General features: G+C 34.6%; 1 protein-coding gene across 1 annotated transcript in view; it reads right to left on the reverse strand.

Moving 5' to 3' along the window:
- Positions 1-23,092, reverse strand: part of GRIK2 (glutamate ionotropic receptor kainate type subunit 2) — a 366,322-nt gene that overhangs the window by 138,406 nt on the left and 204,824 nt on the right. The window contains exon 10 of the mRNA XM_085217584.1: positions 10,973-11,179. Coding sequence (XP_085073710.1) covers positions 10,973-11,179 — 207 coding nt within the window. The remainder of the gene's footprint in view (positions 1-10,972; positions 11,180-23,092) is intronic.

Consider the following 23,092-nt stretch of genomic DNA (forward strand, 5'->3'; position numbering starts at 1 on the left):
GGATCCCAAAGGGTATCGATGGGCCTTTGGAATAGCTGCTGTAGACACAGAAGGTGTTAAGCAGTTGTCTATTTTGCCTGGCCTGTCAGAAGATCCATCTGCCGTGGGGTTGCTACGAGTGAAAGAGCAACAAGTACCGATTGCTACAAAAACGGTGCACAGACGGCAGTACCGCACCAACAGGGATTCCTTGCTCCCCATTCAGAAGCTGATTCACCAACTAGAGAATCAGGGAGTGATTAGCAAGACTCACTCACCTTTTAACAGCCCCATATGGCCAGTGCGTAAAGCCAGTGGAGAATGGAGGCTGACGGTGGACTACCGTGGCCTGAATGAAGTCACACCCCCATTGAGTGCTGCTGTGCCAGATATGTTAGAACTCCAATATGAATTGGAGTCAAAGGCAGCCAAATGGTACGCCACCATTGATATTGCTAACGCCTTTTTCTCCATTCCTTTGACCAAAGAATCTAGGCCACAGTTTGCTTTCACCTGGAGGGGCATTCAGTATACCTGGAATCGTTTGCCCCAGGGGTGGAAACATAGCCCAACCATTTGCCATGGGTTGATCCAAGCTGCACTGGAACAGGGAGGTGCTCCTGAGCACTTACAGTATATTGATGACATCATCGTGTGGGGCAACACAGCAAAGTGAAAGGGCCTGCCCAGGAAATTCAGTTCCTAGGTATAAAGTGGCAAGATGGCCGTCGTCACATCCCAACAGATGTGATCAACAAAATCAGTGCCATGTCTCCACCCACTAATAAGAAAGAGACACAATCGTTCCTGGGTGTAGTGGGTTTTTGGAGAATGCATGTTCCAAACTACAGCCTCATTGTAAGCCCCCTTTATCAGGTGACACGGAAGAAGAATGATTTTATGTGGGGTCCTGAGCAGCAGCAGGCTTTTGAGCAGATTAAACAAGAGATAGCCCGTGCCGTGGCCCTGGGGCCAGTACGGATGGAACAGGATGCGAAGAACATCCTCTACACTGCTGCTGGAGAGAAAGGTCCCACTTGGAGTTTGTGGCAAAGAGCCTCAGGAGAGACCCGAGGCCGACCCCTGGGATTCTGGAGTCGGGCGTACAGAGGGTCTGAAGAGTGCTACACTCCAACTGAGAAGGAGATCTTAGCCGCGTATGAGGGGGTTCGGGCTGCTTCCGAAGTAATCGGTACAGAAACACAGCTCCTTCTGGCACCTCGACTGCCAGTGCTGAACTGGATGTTCAAGGGAAAAGGTCCCTCCACCCATCATGCTACTGATGCCACTTGGAGTAAGTGGATTGCGCTGATTACGCAGCGAGCGCGGATGGGGAATCTCAACCGTCCAGGAATCCTAGAGGTGATCATGGACTGGCCTGAAGGCAAAAAGTTTGGAACACCGCCAGCAGAAGAGATATCACGTGCTAAAGAGGCCCCACCATATAATGAACTACCCGAAAATGAGAAGACATATGCCCTATTCACAGATGGATCGTGTTGTATTGTGGGGAAACACCGCAGATGGAAAGCCGCTGTGTGGAGCCCCACACGACAAGTTGCAGAGGCCACTGAAGGAAAAGGAGAATCGAGCCAATTTGCAGAGGTAAAGGCTGTCCAACTGGCCTTGGATGTTGCTGAACGGGAGAGGTGGCCAATGCTTTATGTTTACACTGACTCGTGGATGGTGGCAAATGCTCTATGGGGGTGGTTACAGCAGTGGGAGCAAAACAACTGGCAAAGAAAGGGTAAACCTATTTGGGCTGCTGACCTGTGGAAAGATATTGCTGCCCGAATAAAGAATATGGTTATAAAGGTGCGTCACGTAGATGCCCATGTGCCCAAGAATAGGGCTACTGAAGAGCAGCAAAATAACCATCAGGTAGACAGAGCTGCCAGAATTGAGGTGGCCCAAACAGATCTGGACTGGCAGAACAAGGGTGAATTATTTCTAGCCCGATGGGCCCATGAGACCTCAGGCCATCAAGGGAGAGATGCGACATATAAGTGGGCTAGAGACCGAGGGGTGGATTTAACTATGGATGCTATTGCGCAAATCATTCACGACTGTGACACGTGTGCCACAATTAAACAAGCCAAGAGAATGAAACCTCTCTGGGAGGAAGGGCGATGGCAAAAGTACAAATATGGGGAGGCATGGCAGGTTGATTATATCACCTTGCCACGATCTCGTAATGGTAAGCGTTATGTGCTCACCATGGTGGAGGCAACAACTGGGTGGCTTGAAACCTATGCAGTACCCCACGCTACCGCCCGAAATACCATACTAGGTCTTGAGACACAAGTCCTGTGGCGACATGGTACCCCAGAAAGAATTGAGTCAGATAATGGGACTCATTTTAAAAATTCTCTTGTAGGTACCTGGGCTAAAGGTCATGGTATTGAGTGGATTTACCATATTCCCTACCATGCACCGGCCTCAGGTAAGATTGAACGATACAATGGGTTGTTAAAAACTATGCTGAAAGCAATGGGAGGCGGTACATTTAAGCACTGGGAGAAGCATTTGGCAGAAGCCACCTGGTTAGTCAATACCAGAGGATCTATCAATCGTAGTGGTCCAACCCAGTCCAGCTCCCTACATACCGTAGAGGGAGATAAAGTCCCTGTTGTACATGTAAAGAATATGTTGGGAAAGGCAGTTTGGGTTATTCCAGCCTCTGAGAAGGACAAACCTCTTCGTGGAACTGTTTTTGCCCAGGGACCTGGGTCCACTTGGTGGGTGATGCAGGAAAACGGGGATGTTCAATGTGTACCGCAAGGGAACTTGATGTTGAGGGAGTGCAGTCAGTAATTCCTAGTGCGTGTGTTTATATTTTGTTTGTATATATTAAGCATGATGTAGTGATGTGGAATAAGGGGTGGAATGTCATGGTTTCATGATTTTTCATTATCGGTATTCCACATCATAACATCATGCAATGCACTGGGGGTTTGACTGCTGATGCTCAAGTTCCGGGTGCCTGTCCAGAGGAGAAGAGCAGCTACGTTTCCCCAGGGGGCTTTGCGGTCAACGAGGAGATATAACTCCCGGCAAGGTCACCTGATGCTCTCTTCTCTGCCTGCGCTGCTTCGCTTGCGCTTCTCTGCCTGCGCTGCTTCGCTTGCGCTTCTCTGCCTGCGCTTCTCGCCTGCGCTTCTCTGCCTGCGCTTCTCATCTCAGCGTTGTGGTAAGGCCGATCCACTATCAATTTCACATTCTCTCTCTTTATAAAATTCTGTTGATACCATATTTAGTAAATTACTTTGTTTTACCTCAGATTGTTGCCACTGTTTTCAATTATTTCGGGGTCCCTTATTTTCCTTTTTTTCCGGGGGCGCGGATCCGCGGATCCCTCCGCCCTTCTAGTCACGGAACCGGGCCGAACCAGCCCGTAAACCGTTGACATGTGGTCATGCAGAAGACCAATTTTTTTACGTTTCAACATTAAAAAGAGAAAAAAAACAATAATATAAAAATTAAATAGTAGGTATTAAGCAATGTGGTGTACCTGACTGAACTACACTTATGAATTCAAACATTCAAGATGAGAACTTGCAAACAGGTTCTGTAAGTCTATGGATATACTCAGTTGGTTTTAAGTGAAAAACAGAAGAGCAAGTAATAAGAGAGACACTGTTCGTAGTTTGTTGAGGATACGCTTGCTTGCTGTTTGTTCAAATTTGGTCAAAAGGCACTGTAAATAAAAGGCACTTAAAATTGTGTATTAATTAGCAATTAGACTGAAAGTCAGAAAAGGAACAAGCAATATTTTCTGGCATATTATTTATAATAAATTATACAATAGATTTCCAGAGAAGATTTCACAAAGAAATGAAATGCAGTTTTAATGAGGAAAAGAAAGCATGCAAACAATAAGTACTGGAAGATAATATGTATACTTAGAACAATAGGTATATGAAGGCTGAGGGAGCTGTGTTTGTTCAGCCTGGAGAAAAGAAGGCTGTTGGGTGACGTCATTGCAGCCTTTCAATACCTAAAGGGAGTCTATAAACAGGAGGGGAATCAGCTCTTTGAAAGGGTAGTTAACTGCTGGACAAGGGGAAATGGTTTTAAGTTGAGGGAGGGGAGATTTAGCTGGGATTTGGAGGGAAATTCTTTACTATGAGAAGGGTGAGGTGCTGGAACAGGCTGCCCAGAGAGGTTGTGGATGCCCTGTCCCTGGAGGTGTTCAAGGCCAGACTGGATGGGGCCCTGGGCACCTGGTCTAGTATTGAATGTGGAGGTTGGTGGCCCTGCCTGTGGCAGAGGGGTTGGAGATTCATGATCCTTGAGGTCCCTTCCAACCCAGGCCATTCTGTGTGATTCTGTGGTTCTCTATATACATACATGTGCAGAAATACATTAAGGGCACTGAAGAGTTATAGTATTATAGAAGGCAGATGGCTCGGGACTTATTTTTGCCCCTATCTGAAGTGAACTAGAGCTTGCAACATGCTATAAAATACTCTTCTGCCTCTAGCTGCTACTCTGTCGCAGGTCTTAAATACGACAGTACTATGTGGGTGTCCTAGACAACTAAAAGAAGTTCAAGTGGCACCAGAAATTTAAGTGTCAGTTGTAAAGGAGAAATTCAAATTGTAATTACTCATCAATGGTAATTCTTGGCCAATGACAACTTGGCACTGAGGGCAAGAAGGCTTCATTGCAGAACAGGTTAAATTGGCTGGAAGTAGGAATACCAGAGACAGAAGACTTTATGCAAGTGAGTAAAATTTCCCTTGTTGATGAGATAAGAAGGGCAACAACTATTGTCTTTTAAGAAACATGTGAATGTGAATGCTCAGGGGCCACATCAAAGAAGAGAACTGGCACTGGACAGGGGCCAAACACTGTTCCAGGCACTTGATACCAATGCTCCTATGGTTGGTGCTGGCATATTTCTATTGTATCTTTGTAGTCTCCTTTAAGATCCTCTTATGGCATTAAAACACCATCCAATGCATCTTTTTAAACAGTTTAATATTTAATCAAAAACTTGTTTTTAATTCTCTTCAAGTACTACAATAAAAATTCCCCAAAAGTTACTGCTCAATCCATAGAAGTTTAAACTCCCACTGCAGCTAGTGGAGGTCTAATCAATAAAGACGATACAGTCTAAAGAGCAGTTCAGCTAACCAAGGCCTACAAAAACTGTTTTGTGTCTACTGCCTGAGATACCCTGGATATCCAATTTGCTGTCAAATGTACTGCTCTAGAATATGATTAATGTTCTGTTTCACATATGCTGCCTTATATAAATATGCTTGAGATCACGGAACGTATCATGTCATGAATTGATTATAAAATGCCTGCTGAAAAATTTCTAAAAAAAAAACCTAAATAGTTATAGTCAATAAGTTGTCCTTTTCTTTTCTATTTTAACTTGGGAAACAAAAACAAAACCACATTTTTTTATTGACTCAGGATTAAATTCTCTGATGAAATGTGAAAAATTTTTAATAATGACTTCTGTAGAATCTGCAAAACACACAAGAAAAAATTCAAGGAGGTCTAATTATGGCCTCATGATTCAAAAGGGAATAAATAATAGGAAGCACTTGCAACAGCACTTACACAATACAGTTAGACAAAAGCTTGCATATCAAATGTTAATTCAAGCCAGAGAACACCATAGAGTGCAAGAAATGGATTAGTATACTCAAGGAAAGAGAAACAGGGTAGCTGCTAAACGCAAATATATAAAAGAAAGATCATAGTGCTGTATGGGTATGAAAGAAAAAAAAAAAAAAGGATTTTTTTCAAGTTTTACAGAAGATGTATCAAGATCTGAATGCATTTTCTATGGAAAAAGAAAAAAAAAGAGGAAAACACCTACAATGTCTCTCAGTTTTCAAGATTTAACAGAATGTTGATGTTCAGAGCGAGTTACAGTCACAAGTAGCCAAGACAAAAGAAGAGAGCTAAACAATTGTGCCACAGATCTGAATTTTCCAACTTCAGGTAGTTTAAGCAAAACCAGTTTTCAAAGTCACTACTCATATTCTATCTCTGCAGTAATACCTATATTGTCTTGTGAAATATTGTTTGAACAAGATGGTGAAAACTAGCAGAACATTACCTAGGGAAAATCCAGGGCATATTGTGGAAAAAGTAACTAAATTATGTTGAGAAATGCAGGAAGGAAGAAGTAATGTAACATTATATTTGACAAAAATAAAATAAAGTAATTAATTGAAGATGTTAAAAACCAGTGATCCTCTGTGGGGAAATATTTTGAAAATGGTCTAATAAAAGCATTCAATAAGTAGGAGCATATGCATAAGTGTCAGTATGTCAATTAGGAGAATAATTCATAAAAAAATTGAAGATAATACACAGAGCAGGGATTAAGTGTTAGAGATAGCTTTGGAAATGCCTCAAGGTATGGTATGTTCATTGATAAAATGATGAAGCTGAAAAGCAGGTACGGTGTTACAAAGAGCACTAACAGTAAATCAGGCTTTATTTTCCAGAACATACAGAGTTGGTGCAAAAAGTCAAAATGCTCAATCTTTCTTTCTCCTACAACTTCTTAATCTATTGTCAAATCTTAAGAGATTTTCATTAATGAAGGAAGACAAATGACTAAACCGTCATGCATTGTACTGAAAGTCTGCTAGATCTTTTGCATGCAAGGAGGAAGACTGCATCTATCATTAGGGAGAAGAGGCAACAGAACTCCTAAACAGTTATTAACAAAGCTCTATTAGGCAGATTTTTTATGAATATGTAGAGTAGTAATATGCTCCAATGTGATGAAACTGAATTATGGAAGGGAAGGAAGAAAAAAAACTGGAAGAAACTTCACTCACATAGATTTTTCTTCATCTTAAAAAGGAAGCAACAAAAAAAATCTGTATAGCTGCCTATTTGAAGCTTTTATTAACTTTCATATAGTAATAAAAAGGGTTTGGATCTATCCTTCAATAACATAAGTACTTGAAATCAGATGGAAAAAGTAGCAAAATAAAAAGTTATTGTCAGAAGATGTCTCCAGGAGTATTTTAAACCTGTTATACAAATATCAGAAAGTATTTTGTTATTGAGAAAACAGAAGGCCACTAATATGCTTGTCACTGCTACTAATTTTATAATTGTATGCATTTCATGTGTAAACATTTATTACTGTGTAAGGTAAAGATTTTAAAAAATACAAACGATACCGAAGTTCAAGTCTATGTCTAAAGCTAATTCATATTAAGTAGTGCTTTCCAACTGCCCAACTGCATAAATCTTACCTTTTTCCAAGCTGAAAATTCTACTCTTCTACGAAATGAAAGGAAGTTCCCATTAAATTCTTACATATAATAAAAGAGTAGTCATTATTTAAACGCTGGACCATTTATATAACTATTTATGAATCAAAAAAGATCTGCAAGCCTTAAAGACAATTTGCAATGCAAAAGCTTTGCGCTGTAGAAGAACCATTCTAATAGTCGTGAAAAAAAAAAAATCAGTGGTGTGTTATAGTAACATTTTACTTCGCAGTGGATTTTTAACTTTCATTTATATCTCTGGGAAAGTATAACATAGCAGTTATTTACTTGTTTCAGAACCCAATTATAAGAATGTTTTGAAATGCTTCTGAAATAATAAAACAGACTGTATAATAGAAGTAAAATTACATACTTTTATTCTAACAGTACCTGCTGTCTACAGTGAAAAATAATTTATACATTTACACCATCTCATTTGATATGATACACCCCATAAGAATTTTTCAGCACCACAGACAAAATCTCCAGAATTCATAATCTTCAATCCAAAAGTATTTCAATAAGTCTATCCTAATTTGAATGCAAATAAGGACAAAGACAGCAAGTCACTACAAAGAATACTTCCTTATGAAGTATTCATCCATAAAGGATGAAGATACCTGGATCTTAGCATTCCCCACCTGTTTGCCCTGAATATCTCAAATCTTTATATTAAATAAACCAGATGAAAATATGGAGGGGGAAAAAAAAAAAGAATAAGAATCATCATTGTGGCAAATAGATCAGGCACCCTAGTTGGAGAAATTCCATTTAAAATGAAAAATCTCATCTTGCTGTTCTAGTTGGTCTTTATTTAACATTTGCAGTTATAGATACCACTGTTTTTTTCCAGAAAGAATTCATTTTCCTTCAATTGTCAAAGAGAACATGTCAGTGATTACAGAACTCATTTTTCACTTTCAAAATATTTATCATTTATTCAGAAGGAAACTAGTCATTGTTTGGAAACTAACATCAGGATGATGGCATTTGAAAACAACGTATGTAACAGCAAAAGAAAGAAGAAATGGAGTAAAACATAGGGAAATGGACTGAAAACATAAAAAGCCTAATGCATCCTTCATTCTCTGTTCATGCTACATAATTTCAAGCCTGAGACTTACATGATATGCTGAGCTCAGTTCATTTCACTTAAATTTTTGAGTACGTACAACCATGTAAAGCAATTAAATTAAATTTATTTGAACACATAGATTAATTTTGGTACTGTTTATCTAGTAAATTTTGAATCTTCTTTCCTACACACACAATTTTTTTTTTTGAGTTACAAATGTTACAAACTAGCTTTGTAAATATATTTACTATGGCATTCTTTCTAATATTAACTGACTGACAGTTCAAATATAACAAATAGATAAAAATAAATTTTAAATATATTTTGTAAATGCATGTAGATACTCTGCAATTTTGATAACTGCATCTTTGCTTACTGTTCTTTTTATTTAATTAGGCACTCCGGTTAAAAAATGTATGTTGAATCATTTTAATGAAACATGATAATTTAAACTAATCAAAATTAAATAAAAATCAGTTCATTATCTCACTTTGTGCAAAAAATATTTTTGACACTTTATTAAATATTCTGTACAGAAAAAGAAAGTGAAAACTAAGCTGATGTACAAAGGACTAAAAAAAATTGAAGCATCAAACATGGTAACTGTCTATCTGGAATACTCTAAATTCTTATCTGTCAGTATTCAGGTTAGAAATGTTGCTTACTAATAAAACATATCAATAATATGCAATGATGAACAGAAATGGCACAAATGTATGAGTAATGTAATGCATGTATTTCAAACAAATTACAGGATATGAATGAATAAAAATACATAAAATTTAGAAGGAAAATTCTAACTATTTGGAAATCAAGAAACTACTGGAAGTCCAGTCTAGAGACATAGTTAAAGTATTTAAAATTATTAAACTGATTTTTTTTTAATTTTCCAAAAAACAACTTTTAATTAAAATTTTTAGTTAAAAATTTGAGAACATTTGCCTAATGTTAATGCCTAACGTTATTGTCTAATGTTATAAATACCTATTCACCCAAAAACCAAAAAAAAAAAAAGTTAGAAATTGAAGAGTTTTTTCTGTGAAGGCTCAGTAGAGCATGGGAATGTAATACATAGTGTGGCTCAACACCCTAATCTTGATATGATACAAGAGGTTAGACTACATCTTCCAAAATGCACTTAGTATACTATCTAAACTATTTTTATTCTTATGTAAGCAGCATTTGAAAGGGCAAAATACACTTTAATCTAAGTTTAATTTTATGCAAGGAGAAAGATGAACACATTCTATTCTGTGCTATCAAGAGGAAAGGACTGGAAAAGCTGTCCTATATCTCTCACTGTTACAACATCCTTAAAAGTGTTTTATTTTCAGATTACTTTCATAAAAGGTTAGAGGCTACACCAGTGCTTGTTGAAGAAAACTTTAGGCATAAATAATAACTCATTACAAAATAAGTTTTTTTTCTGAGCATCTAAAGAATTATGTAAGAAATATTTTCTCACCACTGATCCTAATCATTAGAAAATTATTTCAGATGATAATACCTAACAACTGCCAAATCTAATAACTATGTATGCCTATGCATTGTGCATGTGTGAATTTGTGCATTTATAGAGATGGAAAGAGTCTAGCAAAATATCTGTTTACTTTATATGTATATGCATGTACTGTATGTACACATATTTAAAGATAATATAATACTCCCACACATTTATATTAAAAGTTAGGAACTAGGCATAATTAACATCTGCTGCAACAAAAATATCAGATTATTATTTACTACAAAAGTAAAGTAGAAAGATGAAAGCCCTCTTAGTAAACAGAATATTTTGATTAGCACACGTTCTGCTCATATGCTGAAATCTTGAAGTAAAGGATTAGTGAAAATTAATCTTCAAGTTATCCATGCACTTTCTGCCATCACTAGGAAGTTTCACCTGAATTAGCAATAAAATAATCTCCCAATCTACCTATTTAAAGTGACACTGATCTGCAGAATATGTACTATCTTAAATTCTTCAATCAAATGTCTCCCTTAAGTAATTCACTCAGATAAATGCTAAAAGGGAAAACAACATAATTCTCAAAAAACTTACAATCTAAAATGAGTCTAAAAAGATGAATTCAACTGGCATGACCAACATTGAAAGGACACAAACTAATATCTGATGTAAGTAATTGTAATGGTATCTGTTTTAAAACACATTTCACTACTTTACTGCATCGGTATATACTGCTATCTTACTGTTTGCACTTAATTGCCGAAGTTTCAAGAAATATGCTCTTCTGTGTTTATCAAATAATTCATGTGTCTCAGATCCACTATCAGAGGAGATTTGACTTCTATGGATTAATGAAAATATATATTATGTCACCAATAAAAAACACAAAAAAATAAACAACGTATACTTGTTCACCGAAAGGAGTTCTGAGTACTATTTAGAAATATGCCATGGAAGAGCAAAACTCATTTGGCAGAAATAAAACACTGTCTGTTGACAAAATAAAGGTGTAGAATAGTCTTGGTTTAACAAACAGAATTTGGAGGAAAAAAATCATGGATCTACTTGCATTAATCTTTTAAACATTCTCCAAGGCACCACTATTCAAATGGTCCTATTGTACAGTGTTTTATAATTTGTACAGATAATATTGAAATCTAAATGGATAATAGAAAGCCTCAAAAATTAACTTACATGATCAATTAATTCACGAACCATTCCATTCCACTGTCCACTGGCATCCTCCTGGGCTCCATATTTTCCGTCCTCCACCAGTCTAATCTCATAGGAAAATCCAAGGATAGTAGACAGCTCCCTGAGGAGGTCAATGCAATAACCTTCAAATCGATCATTTCCATACAAAGGTTTATCTGACTTCTTGAACATTACATATGGCTCTTCCTGTAAAATTTGAAAAGACAGAACAAATATTGAATGCCCACTCATATCTTCCTTTTCTATTCTTTCTTATCTAAATTATTATACTATAATGATTACTCTCCTTGTAAAAAGAATTAAATGAAAAGTAGAATTCTCTTAACTTTTGCCTATAAATCACATTAACAAGTTACATAATGCATTAATACTAAATGCATTGTTTGGATGAATATGGTAAGCCTCTCATAACACAATAAAAATGTGATTTAACAACTGAACAAAAATAAAATTTTATTTCAAATCCCAAATCAATCAAATGCTTTAAGAATCAGTTTTTATGTTTCTCTTGATATGAGCTCTTAACTGTTTTCTCAGTGCTTTCATAGACAAAGTGAAGAAAACACACAAAGAGAGAAAAAAAATGTCTGCTCTACTGCTTCAAGTTATATGCTTCCATTTGTAACACTGTAGCAAAAACAGACAAAAAGTTAACTCAAAAAGTTAATTCTATGGCATATGTTCCATGAAAATTGGGTTAAATTTCTTTAAACATTTATTTTCATATATGTTTATAATTTAGACTATGATATGACTTCTCCTCATAAAGTGATGTGGAAATAGGGCAGTAAATAACTTAAAATAATCATGAGAATATTCATAATTATACGAAGAAATATTTAGGAAAAAGCAAGGCTTTAACATCTCCTTATTTAGGATAATCTTCCTCAAAAACAAAGCTGAAGGAAAATATAAACCAAACAAATGACTGGGTTTACTACAAATCTTCAATTAGTACGTGAAAGGTTCAATATATGACTTAGTCTGTACTTATACTGTAGAGATGTTTTTCTCATTTTATACAAAAATAAAAAATAAGAACAAAGAAAGGTAAGAAAAATGGTAGTAGATGCAACTACTGCACCAAATACAGGTTTCAGATAAACTCTCTAGGGTAACTTAATAGAATTCATAGAGCCCTAAATCTTCACATCAGCATTCAGTGAGGTTAATGGCACTTCATTCTGCAGGTATGTGACAGCTTTACTAAAGATCTGTCAGCATTTCCAATGTAAACCTGTATCTTGAGGTGACCCATGATTTAACCTTTTTTCTATGTAAAACCAGAATGCTGACATGCAGGATTTTACCCAAAATGCAAGGGAGAAAGCAAGGAGACCTCTCAGAAGAAATGTGTTCAGAAGATGTTTCTCTGTTGAATTTTTTGCTCCTCTTAGGGAATATTGGATTCACTGGGAAGTGATCAAAGTATTCAACACATACAAAGTGGTTGCAAACTGGAATATGAGAAGTTATTTTCTGTAGATGGGACAATTGCTAATGGCCTTAAATCTTAACAAAAGAAATTCAGGTTATATATAAGGATGAACTTTATAATGGTGGGCATAATTAAGTGCCACAGTAGATTATCTAAGAACTTGGACTGTGTTGCTAGAAGAAAAAGATAACCTTAATTACACATAGATAAAAAGAAGGCAAAGAAAACAGCTACCAGGGGAACTCTATCTGCTATAGAAAGAACATTCATCATCTAATAAATTAAATTCTGACAATCAAAATTTGTCTACATCAACTGTTCAGTTCAGTGGTTTTGGAGTTCTCAAAACGTCTGGAATTCCTTTACCAGCAGTAGCTACTTCAAACGTATTATCCAATATTAAATTGAAATATTCAATAAGATTATTTATGCAAACTTTAAATTCAAAAATTTATACCTGAAGATGTAAAAAATCTCAGACATGTCCATCTCAAACAGAACAATATGAAGTTCCTAGATAGCTTTGAATGTTCATATACAGAGACCCTAGACATCTGTTCTCTGAATTGCTCAGATATTTACAGTCACATGTCCCACACTATATTTGAAATTAATCTACTTAACAGGAGTTTTGCTTCTATCTCTCATTCCATGCAACAATGTATTACACGGAGAAGAATTTAAATGTGTATGATATCAGAGAAGTAGTATAACTATCGGTGCATGCTGTTATGTCTCCTTTATCCTGTGAGCACAGACAGATTTCCTTCACTGTGACACCTAGCTCATCCATACATTCTTGCATATTTTCCTAGAAGATCATTACAACACACCTTGATTTCTGTATTTTTACACTTCATTAGATACATATATATATATATATTGCAACAATTAAGGGCTCCAATCCCGTCTTCTTTTATTATCCTTCCTCTGACTTCATTGGATGAGGACTCAATAGTCCTTATGGTACTATTTTACTATTAAATAATTACAATATTTTGTTATGGAAAAACTTTTGATGAGAAGTTTCACCAATGATTTATCATAATACCTACCTAATATTTTTGGAATTCTTATGTTATACCCTCACTTAGTGGCTTCCGATGTTCCTTTTAGAGTCTTACACTGCCCAAAAGTATATATATATATTTGTCTTCATAGATTTTACTTGCAATTTAATACAGTTCCTCACTTAGCTTTGATAGGATTCAGTGTTCATTTATTGTCGGGAGCACCGCATGTGATAGCTCTTATTTACCCCAAAGTTTTCTCAGGTCCATCTCTGGCAATGTTTAATGTACATTTTAAATACTGAATATAATTGTTTATTTGTTTGTTTGTTTATCTGAACATTTCCATGTAAAAATATGCTTTATTTCTTCAAGGTTGAATTTACATACAGACAAATATTATAAAATTGATTGTCAGGTATACCCAGGAAAACATCAAAGCACTAAACATACGATCATTATAGCTTTCTGTTAAATTATCACTTCTACCAAAATCTTTCATAAGGACAATTATAAACCATTAGAGATAAAATATTTAAGCCAAGTGATTTGCAAAGACAAGCAACCGTTTTATACTAATTTAGTCTTGTTCTAAATTTAATGTTATCCCTTGTTCCTGAAAACATGTCTCCCTCAAATTTACTACACCATATCAAAAAGTGAGTTGGTCAGAATTGTTTGCAAAACATTGAAAAATATTCTTTAAAATCTAAGCAATTTCAAGTTAGATTTATGAATAAACATAAATGATGTCAAATGGACAGACTTCAGTTAATAAAAAAACAAATAAACAAAAATCACCTTCCTTCCCCATAACACCATTATTACTGCTTGAAATGCTTGAAGCAAAAGCCATTGAATAAGCACTGTCAACTACACACATTTTCTCCAATAAAGATTCTTAAATAAATCCTCATGCAGAGACACTTTTTAAAGAAAATGTGTCTACTCTGAACTCATTCAGGCTATAAGAAAGGGATTCTATCATGACTTTCTATCAAGGATGATTGTCCTGAAATGAGAGCAATCAAAGTGAGAGTAAATAACTGCATTTTAAAAACAACATTTATTGTCATCCAAATTATTCTTACCTCTAGTTTAAATTATTTTTGATGTGTGAAATTGAACATGGAAAATAACATTCAGGAATATCAACACAAAAATAATTGAAAGGAAAAAAATAGAAAAGTCTGAGGGATTGTTCTCTAATGAAATGAAATAAAATATTAATGATCTGAAATGTCTGTAAGTGCACTTGTAATGAAGAATTCATTATCTTCTTCATAAAAGACAAGGGAAAGAGGGAAAAAAAAAAAAAAGAAAAAAAGAAAAAAGCACTCTAGTAACATTCAAAACAAATTTGGCCACAATTGGATACCATGTGATTTATTTCACAATGGTTACTAAGAAATAGCTTTGCTGTAATTTGAAATAGAAATATATATATATATGTTCTTGGACTACTAAGCAACAGAGCTTACATAAATATAATACAGTATCTTTCCACTTGTAAAAGGTGCACTCAAGTACTTCTCAGCACTGACTTCTTTTTGATCACCATTTTATTATAAAGACACGGAACAATATTATTCTTTTATGTAAATAAAATAAGGGCTCTAAATCTAGGAAAATCTAAAGAAAAAAAACAGTAAAAGTGGTGTATGCAACTCAAATTAAGTTTATATATAAAAAATACATTAAAAAGAAAAAGAACATTGGTTGTAATGAGAGCGTTGAAAGATTTATAATCAAATAAAGTCTTGTTATCATTATCATTAGTTGAAATTGGGAATCTAGATAAGCTAGAATTTTGTCACAAGACTTAAATCATAGATATTTATAATCCTTAAACAAAAAAAATGGAGTCTAAATAACATATACTCAAAGGTTCACATATATATTCATACTTTTGTTTCACAGTTAGATGATCTCCTTAATAGTATTTACTATAAATATTTTTTCTAAGAAAAGCAAGAAATGGAAAGGGTGTTATTTTATTGCCAACAAGCAACACTATTCCTATGTGTCCATGGTCATAAATATGTAATATACTACTCTAGCTTATACATCTATAGGATATATATCCCTATCATCAACTATCAGGTTTAATTAAAAAATTCAACAGTAGTTTTGCTTTAACCGGTTATATTCCATTTTGATAGCTTTTTCTCTGCAAGGAAGGGCTTCAAAAAACTATTTCATTTAAAAATAAGACAGTTTAGAAAAATAAGAAAGAAAGGAAACAACTAGAAACTGATTCTTCACAAGAGATAAGTTGTCAAAATCTCTAGCATTCAGATAAAACTCTCTGGTGCTTATTAGACATTTGCAAATGTATTATATTTAGTGCTAAGTATCCACATAGCACTTCAAAGAAACAGTCCTATGAACTGAAATACTCAGTTTTATTAATTCCATATATATGAGCTTCAGTTACCCAGAGAATGCAAACATCTTTTTGTGCACAGGTTGCTGTACACATTCAGTCAGTATAACACAGATGAACAATTTATAAAAAATCAACCTAACAGAAAACATTCAGCATTGCACAGAATTTTTTTTTCTGGCTTCTTCAAGTTTATACTGTGCGTATCTGTGACAAATCACCATAGAACAAGAATACATACCATGTGTTACCAAAATACTGTTTTAGAAACCGTTAGTTTATGTTATGATAATGCTATTTTAAAAGGATGTTAAAAAAAAAAACAAAACAACAAAACAACAAAACAAAACCAACACTAGGAAATTAGCTAGCTCCTCCATGTAAAGGAGAACTTGATCATTGTACTGAGGCTACTCATGTCTGTTAACAGATTAATTTAACTGCGATATCCTGCAGAAGCCTGACAGATCACAGACAATGGTGGTACAGTTCTATTCTGAGATCATTCTAGTCCAATGAAAGAACATAAGTAAAAGTGAATTCAGCTGAATCAAGTGATATAATACAAAGTGATTTTGTTTCATGAAAAGTTGTTTGTGCCTAGATGAAAAAACATCTAGATTATGTGGCCTTTATCTCAATGCAAAGAAAATAAATTATCTGTGAAAACATCTGATTAGAACCTAGTCCAATGGAAAAGAAAGAAATGAGTACTTGTTCAACAACACAATAAAAAGGAAATTAATCAAGTCTATAAAGGATATAAGGTAGAAAAAATATTTTATTAAAATATTAGTAAATATAAATTCCAAGATAAGATGTGGAAGATTAAAATATTAGAAAAAATGGAATCAAGATCATAGACCTAGCAGGAAGCTATGCTTTCCCAGAATATTACATCCATTTTCAACCATTAAGAGAAGACTGCATTAACCAAAATACTTGTATTTATTGTTCATACATTATGTGTAGGTCGTTCTGATAGTAATGCCTCCTCTTTGAGTCCATGGAAACTACAACTGATACTAAGAGTACAATGGCATAATCAGAAAAAATTCTCAGCTCTGTAGCTGATTACACAGTAGCCAATGCCATTAGCTATGCATTTTCACTAGCAATGGACAAGAGCCTGCATTCTGCACCTGTAAAAATCTGCACCAGCAGAAGAGACCCACTGTTTCATGGCACATATGACTGCATTGTTTCTAGGAAAATGTCACACAGTCCATCTTTCAACAGCCTGAACAGCTGGAATTCAAAAAATGCCAAATATGGACTATACAGGTGATGTGGTGGGACAGTCCAGTCAAGACTGGTAATATGCGTCATGATCTTCCAAATGGTATGGAACATGGCATTATTGTGTTGCAAGAGGAAGGTCTTATTCTCTGGCCTGACTCAGGAAGTTTGAGCATTCAGCTTAGTCAGCATCGCAATATAGTAGCCAGAGTTGATAGCTTACTCAGTTTCCAAGAAATCCATAAGGATCACCTACTTCCTATTCCAAAAGACAATGCACATCACTTTAACTACTGAGGGCAGCATCTTGAACTTTTTTTCAATAGGAAATACACATCATCACTCCATGGACTCACATTTTGACTTTGGCTGGCAGTGATGACATCACATCTCGTTACCAGTAATGATGTGATCCAGGCACATCAACTGTCACCTTCAACCTTGCATTGGTTCAATAGCATGTGTTCCTTCTATTTCTGCATGAGCATTTGTGGAAATCACCCAACGCAAACTTTGCTACCATTTTTTCCAGTGCTGAAGTCAATGCTCAGCTCTGTACACACATCTCTGGATGTAATCCACTATTTCTGTGGATGAACTGATAGATATGCTCTTCATTTCATGGTCTGACAGCTGCTTAAGGTCATCTGGAACATGATTGTCTTTCGCATTGCTGTCTCCTCTGTTGAAACACAATACCCACCACCTCACTGTGCTAATTTTTTTCACATGGAGGAATTCAACTACACACCTTTGCATCATGTGCACTTCAGATGCCATTTTGTCAGATTGCCCCTCTGCTGCCATCTGTTGCACAAAATGTAACAGAATATCGGTGGAAAGGTTCAATCTTAGTTAATACCCTAACATCACTTCTGATGTCAAGGGCCAACACAACAAAATAGAAGGCATTACTTTCAGATCTGCTTTCATATTAATTGAATATGCCAGTGTTGTAAAGGATGAATTAGAGGATGGGACATCACCAATAAATACATGTCACAAGTAGTACTACACGTCCAAGAGAAAGCAAAAACAGAATTTTATATTTGGAATGGACACCAATCAGAGTGAAATAAATAACAGGCTAACACAATCCATACTAAAATGCTCCAAAATTAACAGTTAAAAAAAAGAATGTATCCTAATGCATAAATACTCGAGGTACTGTTCATATCAGACTGAACTTAGATAAGTAATTAATTACAGAATCAAGAACTGTTGCTACTTTAAATCTGGTGGTCATAACTTCATTATTTACTTTACTTCACATACAACCTAAAAGAAAGCCAAACCACTCTTGAAGTAAACATTAGTAAAAAAACCAAAACAATCTAACACCAAGCAGAAATTAATCTTGTGTCTTTCTTATTTATTGAGTTGAGTACAAAGTCTAAGCTTTTTAATTTTTTCTATATAAAATTTTGCAGTTGTTGCGGTTTGAAGAGTTAATCATGCACACTCTTCCGTCCACTAAGAAGAAAAGACGGCTGGAAGGAAGAGGAAAAAAACCTGTCTGAGATAGGAGAAACTAATTCATTAAAAGGAATGTGAGATAGTACAGACTAATTAAGAGCAATAAATCAAGACAAAATGAAAATAAAAATGGAGGAGAAAAAGAAGGTCCTTCCAAATTATTATCAACAGGCCCTCCACCAGTTCCCTCCTGGGAAAGACCACAGAACTCTTCCTCTATTACTTGGAATCAGAAATCATGAAGAGGCTGTCTCCTGAGAAATGCAGTACATCCTAGAGTAACTTCCTTTTTAAAGGCCAGAACTCATGTGAGACTGCTAGTGATAAACAGGAAACATAGCTCCACAGTGCACTATGTCTCTGCATCCAACAGACTATTGCATGATGTTATGAAATGAAATACTGATAAAACCAGACAGCAGTGAAAATTACATACAATTAAATCCATTAAAACATGACTGGCCAAAAGTTAATTGTAGTCAAGCAATCCTTTCAAACCTTTCTAGGTAACACCATGTACAAATTATTAATATATTCTGATATAACCTGATTTTGAAAATAATCAGTGCTCTGAAAAGTGCACTTTTTTCTTTTTCTTTTTCTTTTTTTTCTTTTTTTTTTTTTGATGATGATGATGATAAATATTGGGTGAACCGTAAGTAACAAGAATAAGATGTCACACAGATACAAAGACTGTGGTAAGACTGAAAGATGGACTGAAGGATATAGCGTATATTATAATTGCTTTCCTTTAAACTTTGAGAAATTATAATGGAAATCACAGCTTTAAGAAAAAACAAAACAAAACAAACAAAAAAAACAACAACAACAACAAAAAAAAAACCTTCAGAATCCCTACTGTGAGTACTTATTTAATTTTATCATATTATGAGCACATTTTATAATGGGTCAACTTGTTGGATAATCTTAAGATCAAAGTCATCATTTAGTGAATGACAAGATTAAAATATCGTCAAGGAAAGCTAATAAAGAAAAACTCCTCCATCCCTCGAGAAAAGTATTAAATTTGGGGATGTAGATATATGAAATAAATATTCTTCTAAGAAAATTTACTTGAAAGTACACTAATAATAACTGTTGCAAATAAAGATCTGATCACAAGGCACAGAAAAATAGCAGGTAGATTAAAAATTATATTTTCCTGGGCAATCTGCTCTGGGCAACTCTGCTTAAACAGGGAGTAGGACCTGGTGACCTCCAGAGGTCCCTTTCAACCTCAAACATTCTGCAGCTTTGTGATATTTTGCTATACCAGGAGGTGTAGTCTTCTTGGCTGTGTGGTCCAATTTAGCCACAGTGTTAATTTTCAGTGGCAGAACAGTGGGGATAATCAGCACAAAGTCAGACATTTGTCATATACCATGATCTAAGGGGCTATCATTCTTCTGCATTAAAAAAGAAAAGTTAAAAATCAAAGTATGCTGGGATTACTTGATATAAATTGTCTTCTCATGTCCAAACACCAAGATTAAAACTGGACAAGTTTGAGAAAGAAATGACAAAGGGAATTTTCAATTGTATCAAAGGCCAAATTGCTTGACCAAACTATTCACATGCCACTCTCATAAACAAAAATAACTGGTCTTCTCATAACTTTCTGCATTGCATGATTTCTGCTATTCTGCAAGTATACCATGTTCAAAGAGCTGTTTTTTCCCCCGATCGCTACTATCAACATTACAGTCTCACCGTTACCTATTTTCATGTTCTTCTTGAAAAATTTTTAACTGTACTCATTTTTTAATGTGTAAGTTACATCACAAACTTGAAATTTGCTTACACAATAAAAAAAATCTCATGTTTCTACATGTTGAATTAAAATTGTTTTATTTAATTAATGAGCCTTACAGGCTTCTTTTGCCATTTAAAATGTGCAACTGATACTTAAATGGAATTCCCCTTATTCTATCCAGATGCCAAAATAGAAAAAATTTACTGCAATTTATGTATATGTGTGTATTTAGATAGACAGACAGACAGACAGATAGATAGATAGATCTATATATATATATGATTGTCTTGCTCTCCATAATCTCCTTGCAAACAGATTTGGACAAGAAATGCTTACTTGAATTGTTTCAAGAGATTGTATTTATTATATTTTGACTCTTAAGATATTATTAGAAATGACAACAATAAATTCAACATTTGAAATTATTTTAAGGATAATCAAATTATGATTTTTCTCTAATACTTTCAAAACAAATATGTATTTTTTTAAAGAATACAGAATACAAAATACATATTATTTCGTAATAATATCAATACAGAAAAACAAAACACAACAAAAAGTGTTCATGAAAAGAGGAAAACCATCTTCAAAATCTGTCATTATTAGAACAGAGAATTTTAATCATTAGCTTCTGTTCACCAGGGATACTGGAGTTAAAAAGCTGTCATATCTAATTAACATTTAGTTAGGAATACAGAAGGAATACACAATAGGCTTTCATAGCTGGCAGTCAAAATCCAGCTGGGAGAGGTGAAGCAATCCACTACTTAGAGGCAATCAAAACAATGTAATATATGACTAAGACAACTCACTAGTCATTTATGCCAGCATGTCCTAATTGAAGAAAAGATCTACAGGAAACAGCAAATTAACCTTCCTCCATAATACTATCTATAATAGAAATTCATTATATTATATTATATTATATTATATTGTATTATATATAAAAGATATCATACCTAATATATTTTAGGATACTTCCTAGAAGATCTCTAGTGTGACCTTGTGAGACATGAAACATATAATCATAAACTACTGCCTGAAGAACTGAAGCCATAGTTATCACTTTATGCAGTTTCACTCATTTGTCAGGCAAAGAAATAGAAATAGCTTTCTTTATTTCCTCTAATTTCACTTTGTCCAGACTTTAATTCAGCTACATCCCAAAAAATTTTACTAAGCTTCCATTCCAGCAAAGAAAAACACGTATGAGTACTTTTCCAATTCCGGCAAAATTACTTCACTCAATAAACCACAGAACGTTAAATGATTAAACTGTTGTAACACTGTAGAATGTAATGATAACTTTTTTCAGCTGAACTGAATCATACTGTCTCCATGATACATTAAGGGTATCAGATATTGTGTATTATTGTAATTGAAAGCAAAACATTTTTTTCTTATCTTACAATTTCCTTACAATTTCAAATGATTGTGGATTAAAAAAAAAAAAAAAGGAAAAAAGAGAAAAAAAATCTGTCCCCTCCCCCTACAGAAAAAAAAAAAAACAAAAACACAAAACAAACAAACAACAAAAAAAACAGCAGATAGTAGACTAAAGACTAATGCAGGGAACCCTTAATGTGAAAAACCAGCCCAGAAAAATCACGTGTGAAGCTTAAAAGCCAGAACTGCTTTTCCTTAAGCAGTATTGTCAAAAACAAAAGGAAAAGAGAAGGTGGTCAATAATAAAACAGGGTATGCTAGTACACTTGCTTTTTGCACAAGAACAATTTTTGTTTCACTTCATTTTTCTAAGAACCCTTTTGAAGTGTCTTCATAGCCGAAAAGAGTTATTGCAATTACCAAAACTTTGACTGAGCAATAACTGAAGTACAGGAAGTTACAAGTAAGCCATTCACAAAACCTATTTGAACTATTCTTGTATTTCTTATTGTTTATTTTGATATATGTAAACTTGACATACACATAAACCACTACAAAACAAAATTATCCTCTAGTAGAAAGGATATCCTTGACTACAGAAAGCAGACACCATCATAAATCTTAGGGGCCTATTTTGAGGTTTACTTTTTCAAAATCAATGCTTATTAATAGTGCTGTCACTTACATTATCTTACCCTTTATTTGAGATCACTATTTCAAATAAAATCAAAAGTTTAAGTATCACTATGCAAAATTAATCTGATACATATACTACATGGACTTACACCCCACCAAGAGACAGAAGTTAAAATATAATTAAATAAATATTGAATAAATAAATATAATTGAAACATCCTAAGTTATTGAGTGTGTTTCTTATGGGATGGATCTTTGTCACTGTATTCTTATAAATAATAATAAAAAAAGCTCTGCAACCCCTGCCACTCCTGCAGCCCCCTACTACCAAAAGTTTGCCACATAGGCCCAATATAGAAATGCATCATTTTTTTATATCTGCTAATTTGTAATGGTGGTGGCACCAGACACACACAGCAGATGTACTGCTGGTAAATCTTCCATTTCTTGCAATTAAAATTAATATTTCAAAATTACAGTTTGGAAATTTCTGAACATTTTTTTTACATTATAAATGTAATTGCAAGAAATTCCAAAACAATTCATTCACCGCTATGAATATGTCAACAATGGCAATGAAAAAGAAGATAGCTCAAGTAAATTTGATTAAAATTTTTAACTTAAAAATTAAGTAACTACTTTGATTAGAGTAAAAGATAAATGTTTCCTATTTCCCTTAAAAGTGATATGATGGTGTTAAATAGTATACAAAAGCAATAAATCTGGATGGCCAGACTACTTTGTTTGAAACAAACACCTTTTGCCTTCTCATAGG

The sequence above is a fragment of the Meleagris gallopavo genome, chromosome 2, assembly GCF_905368555.1.
Source record: "Meleagris gallopavo chromosome 2, MGAL_WU_HG_1.1, whole genome shotgun sequence".
In the NCBI taxonomy this organism is placed as follows: domain Eukaryota; kingdom Metazoa; phylum Chordata; class Aves; order Galliformes; family Phasianidae; genus Meleagris; species Meleagris gallopavo.